Here is a 5,852-nt window from a genome sequence, read left to right on the forward strand (position 1 = left end):
GGTTAACAATTGGGTATCTCATTTGGGAAGGAGGCGATGCTTTAAATAAGAGGTAGGGGTGTAATTTTTGTGACTGAATGGAGAGAACACCCCATTTCTATCTGTACGATTAAGCCATGTTCTGTGTGAATCAGCCGTAAGTAAACAACACAAATGAGTTTTGCGAATAAGCCTAATTAAGCCGCAAGTAAACAGCCCCTAAATCGGACAAAGTAATCTAAAATGACAAAAATACCCATGATTCAACATTATTTAAATCAAATCAAGAAAAAATAAATGACAAAAATACCCATGATTCAGTGTTATTTACCTTCCCATAATAACTGAAGGACCGATATGAAAGAAGGCGTTTTAGAAGATGACATCATACCTTTTTTACAGATAACTGTAATATCATCTTGTAATTTCTAATTTCAATAGATGAACAAAAACATTACCTCACTCAAATTGTACGGAAACAGAGAGATATATACCAAAAATATATATATCAATAGCAAGTGTGGAATTTGGGCTACTACTTCTTCATGAGCATTACACAGAATTAGAGATGGAAAAGCTATAAACACCATGATCCAATCCATTTCAGTTCTTTCTACGTCGACGATTCCGCCTGCTTGTTCTTCGGGGCCGACGCTGTTTCAAGGTTTACGTCTCCGACACCTTTGACAGGGCCGATGCTGCAACGATCCGTGTTGTGCATCAGAATCGCATCCTTGATTTTTTGAAACTGCAAAACAAATAGCACCTCTTAAAAAAACAAACAACTTAGCCGTGTAAAATGTTAAATCAATGTTGCATTTTGATATGCAGATATAGAAAAGAACATATGGTGCTCTCAATGTAGTGGCGGGATATTCTAAGGGGGTTGTTTGGTTCGTTTTCCATTAAGTCCTATATGAATAAAGTTGAATGTGTGCATTAATCCGTCTATATAAATTGGGAAGAATTTTGTTTGGGAGTATTTTTTTCATTGATGGAAGAATTGTTTTTTTAATTGGGAGGGGCAGGTTTGGGGGAAAAACATTGCTTTTTACATAAAGCTTTCCTCTAGAAGCTTATTGAATAAGGGGCTGTTTGGTTGGTTTTCTATTAAGTCCTGTATGGATAAAGTTGTTTGTGCGTCGATAGATTAGGAAGGTTTTTGCTTAAGAGGGTTTTTTTCATAGATGAAGAAGCTTGTTTTTTAACTGGAAGGGACAAGTTTGAAAAATACTTTGGCTTTCTGCATAAAGCTCCTCTGGAAGCTTGCTGAATAAGCCATTTTCTATATCATTAAGCCACTACGAAACAATCATGTATAGCTAATCGAATAAGCTGCAAGTCTCATTAAGCTACTAACGAACAGGCCATAAGTCAGAATCTATATTATGAAGCCACTACCAAACAGTCATGTATAGCTGACTGAATAAGCTAAGTCTCATTAAGCTCATTAAGCGACTAACAAACAAGCCCCAGAGTCTGTTTGATTTGGTTTTTAATCTGTCGTAGCTTGCACCGTGCAAATTGTCATGTGATTCCATGATCGCGTTACCATGGATCATGTGGCTGTAATTTGTAAATGGATACTCTCATATCTGATTCAAATAAACCAAACCAAACCAAACCAGAATGAGCCCAGTATACACCTGGAGGTGGTCTCCGGAGGGTAACAGATACACATACCTGACCTCTACCCTAAAGAGTAAGGCAGTTGTTTCAGTGATATGATCCATAAAAACCCAACGAGCATAGTATATCCCACCCGAATGTGGGGTCAGGGGTAAGATGTATGTAGACCAGACCTCTACCCAAAAGAGTAGAACGACCGTTTTCCGGATATCTGATCCATATAAACCAAACCAAACCAAACGAGCCCAGTATTGCCCATACGAAAGTGGGGTCTAGGGGGGATAAGATGTAGGCAGACCTGACCTCTGCCCTAAAGAGTAGAGTGGTCGTTAGTTTATGACCCTAATAAGAAGATAATTGGAGCAAATAAGTTGTTTACCTTAGCAAGTGAACAAGAAAAAGATTCGAGTTGTCCATCGGCTCCACGATAGAAATGGAAATAAGGAAGGACCTTCACGTTCAAGTTCTTGCACATCGGCTTGTTCTCATCAAAGTTGACTTTCAAGAACACAATTTCCGGGTGTTCTTGAGCCGTCTTGCAAAGCTGACAATAATTAATAAAACAATAACATCAATAAAATGAGCCATATGATTGCTTGATCTTAATCAATCAACGGGTAAAATCATATGGATTGATTGAAGAGAATCTTTTTCAATACTCGGATATAAGCAACGTTCGACTTTTGGATGCCGAATATTGGATCATACGAACACTATTGATTATGAGATATTAGACCGTTAAAAAGCAAAATCAAACCAACGTCAAGTAAATAAGAAATTGACCTTTGGAAATAAAGCACGGCAAGAAGCACACCATGTCCCATAGAATTCAACGATAACTAATTTATCTCCAGCCTCACTTAAGGCATTCAAGAACTCTTGTGTCGAATGAATGTCAACCATATTTGGTCCTCCGTTTTTCTCCCACCATTTTGGTTGTTCGGTTTCAGTAATTGTTGCGTGTATCTGAAAGAAGCATCGGAACAAGCATACAAGTAAGGAAGCAGAATTTGCATGAATGTTGTTATTCACATTTCTCATAATTATTTCACAAATCTTGAAAATATGTTGGCTCCTGAGATCGTTTCTATAACAAAAACAAAAGAATAAGGACTGAAGCACGAGGGCGTAAGAGATGTTGGCCTCTAACATGTGGATGTTCTTTCATATGTTACCCCAAAGAATTACAACGGAACTACAAACATACTTATATATAATATATGTATATATGGGGATGGATTCAAACGAGAACACTTTCATTTTACGAAAATGCAAGAACACCCTTTTACTATGGTTAATCACATGTGATACTAAATCAGATATGCGAGCTACCTTTGGCACGACCTAGGTTGCAAGCCAAGTCACCCACACACCAGCAAGTCCACTCACGTGTATTATCACATGTAATAAAGGTGTTCTCATGTTTTCGTAAAATGAGTGTTTTCTCGTTTGACCCCACACTTGTGTATATATAGAGAGAGGGGGGGGGGAGGTTCAAACGAGAATGGTAACCAAATAAAAGAACACGAAAATGGCCAAATCATGTGATTTTAAACTAACAGTCAACACAAAGGTGATTCATGCAACTTTCATCACGTGTAAAATCACATGTGATTCAATTGTTTTCATATTCTCTTATTTTGTTACGGTTATCATATGAACCTGACTCTCTCTCTCTCTCTCTCTCTATATATATATATATATACATGCTTTCTACTTTTCCAATTAAATTAAACAACGAATTCAAGTTATGACATTGAGTAACAGTAACTATCTTTATATCCTAAACTACCAAGGCAAGCTAGATATGGAAAACATAAGAAAGTTAAACAACCCTCAGGGCGCTATCGTCGTTGGTACACTTGCACAAACTAGTAAGGGACCAACACAATGTGGGAGTTATAAATTTATAATTCCTTTGAAGGTCAAGTTGCTAGTGGGGACCAAGCTCTTAAGCCAGCTATCTAGCAGGCCGTTGTGCACCTGATTTGCCTCTCACATGATGCTCTTGTGGGAAAGGCGGTGTAAGCCACCGGGGTTGCTCGTTACAAACCCTTTTTGCACAAGAAAATTAAACAACATAGGAGCCGGTAAACGCTCTCGAACACTAAGTTATATACATCACAATGAGTTTGAACACTAAGTTCATCGGAAACCATCATTCAAACCGTGGAATTAAGTGAATAATCTGAATAATTTGACTAGCATGTAAAAGGGACTCATGGTTTTCCAATAAACTTATCCACCAAGAATTCCATATATTGCTTATCTACTTATTACTCAATATGCAAATGTAGCAATAACTATGATTCAAATTGAATGAAAACCTAAACTACAATTTGGTAAACAAAGGCTTTTTTTTTTTTTTGATTAACCTGGATATCCAACCCGCTTTGCGAGCCGACTAATCCCAGGGCAACCACATGCTTTGCAGGTAGCCCGGACTCACCGCATTTGAACCTCCGTGGCCACAAGGAGATTTTTGTTCCTCCTTGGATTTGAACCTGGGACCTCCTGGCACTTTTGACCTTTGGAGCCAAGCTCAAACCAATCAGGCACCACCCTAAATCCATAAATTTGTGCATAATTACACTCACAATCAATACTAAATGCAACCTAATTTCACACTCATAGCACTAATTAGAGAACAAGAAATATAGCCAATGTGATAGATGATTCTGGAAGATTATCATCAAATCAAAACCCTAAAATCCCAATTGGCCAGATGAACAATTCGCACATTTGAGCATAAATTCACTCAAATCGAAGCCAAATACAACATATTTTCTAATTCACAACCTAAATTCATGAAATCCCCTTTTAAATTCTCGATAAATTTTACTAGTAAATGAACTAACCCCATACCCATTCAATTTTCCAAGATATCATCAAACGGGTTTAGAATTTCTCATAAATTAAACCTAAATTGCTGAAACAAAACGAAACTTTTACCTTGAATTGGAGCGATTCCTTTCTAGGGTTCATGGAAAATCGCGAATTGACGATAAAATCAGAAGATAAACAAGAATCAGCTGCGACAGATAGTACCCTCTTGCTATTGTTCTTGGATAGTAACTGGTTTTGGTGATGAGAATTCAATGACGTACATAACGAGGATGAATCGAACGATAACAATCGAACAAAAGCTGCCATTGAACACACACAGACAAAGAATCGATTTAACTCAATATATATATAAAATCAGAGTCGATTACAACGCAAATTTATACAATAAATCTATGGAGTGTGTGTTTTATGAAGAGGTGGGCAGATTAGACGCCATGAAAGAAATCTGTGTTTATCGTTTTGGGGGATTTTAAGAAGAGACCCGAGTTGGGTGAGGGACTCTGCAGAAACTTTTCATGAACGAGTTACAGGATTTGTGTGAACCAGAATGTACCAAAAATGGGAGAATTGAATTGAATTAAATATATGAAGAAAGAAACAAAAAGAAAAAAGAAATCTTGATTGAAATTCATTTGGGTTTATCTCATTTTCTTCTAAGATTACCGCAATTCAATTATAATCTCAAATATTTCTTATCTATACTATATTATAAAGTATTTAACAAAAACTCTTAAAAATTATTTTTTATACATAAAATATTGTATATTGATACATATTCCTTAAAATTCAAGATTACAAGTAAATTATGCATAAGTACAACTTATTAAAACTCCATCTTTGAATTCGTGTAACTAACTGCGGATAAACATAATCAAATAGAGAATAAACATCTCATTTTAAATATAAAAATTCCAAAACATAATTAAGATAATCATTGAGTTCTAATAGAATACTTAATTATTATCTTAAATAAATTACTTTATTAACCCAAAAATAAATTAGTTCCTTTTTAAACTTCAATTAAATTATAATAAAAAAATTGAATTAAAAAAATTACACAAAAACAAGAACTTTTAAATAGTTAATTTGGTACTAATATTGCTTATTTTTTTCAAAATTTTATAATATCTTCAAATTTGTATTTCATTCAAAAATAAAAACATTTTTTTTTCTCAAAACCACACAAAGTCGCATTATAACATCGATAGACCCAAATATAAAACTGTTGGGTCACCTATTGATTTGGTGATGACCCACTGATCTGTTCCTCTACCTTAGCAACACTTAGTAGTTATTGGTTCTTTGTAAGTTGGTGTCTTGGTACATACTTAAAGTCATTGGCAAAATCGAAGACTAGCCGATGTGAAGACAGAAGGTCACCGATGCGGTGTTGTGGA

General features: G+C 35.7%; 1 protein-coding gene across 3 annotated transcripts; it reads right to left on the minus strand.

Annotated features, from left to right (window-relative positions):
* Positions 1-278: 278 nt before the first annotated feature.
* LOC112517096 (thioredoxin-like 2, chloroplastic) lies at positions 279-5,009 on the minus strand. Of its 3 annotated transcripts, none has more exons than XM_025124415.1 (5): positions 4,839-4,992; positions 4,561-4,754; positions 2,392-2,574; positions 1,988-2,152; positions 279-727 (listed from the first exon to the last, which is right to left on the minus strand). In XM_025124415.1, exons 2-5 carry the CDS (start codon positions 4,591-4,593, stop codon positions 593-595), a joined length of 516 nt encoding a protein of 171 aa, XP_024980183.1. In that variant the 5' UTR covers positions 4,594-4,754; positions 4,839-4,992; the 3' UTR covers positions 279-592. The 3 variants fall into 3 exon arrangements, with proteins under 3 accessions (XP_024980183.1, XP_024980184.1, XP_024980182.1); XM_025124416.1 differs by having other exon boundaries at positions 4,937-4,955; XM_025124414.1 differs by having other exon boundaries at positions 4,561-5,009.
* Between the last annotated feature and the right edge of the window lie 843 nt (positions 5,010-5,852).

Source organism: Cynara cardunculus, assembly GCF_001531365.2.
Source record: "Cynara cardunculus var. scolymus isolate 2C chromosome LG 8, CcrdV1, whole genome shotgun sequence".
NCBI lineage: Eukaryota > Viridiplantae > Streptophyta > Magnoliopsida > Asterales > Asteraceae > Cynara > Cynara cardunculus.

Coding starts and splice junctions, on each gene's coding strand:
- LOC112517096 (XM_025124414.1), bottom strand. CDS start 4,761: ATGGCAGCTTTTGTTCGATTGTTATCGTTCGATTCATCCTCGTTATGT. Junction 2,575..4,560: donor AGGAATCGCTCCAATTCAAG/GTAAAAGTTTCG, acceptor TGCTTCTTTCAG/ATACACGCAACAATTACTGA. Junction 728..1,987: donor TTTCTTGTTCACTTGCTAAG/GTAAACAACTTA, acceptor TTTGTTTTGCAG/TTTCAAAAAATCAAGGATGC.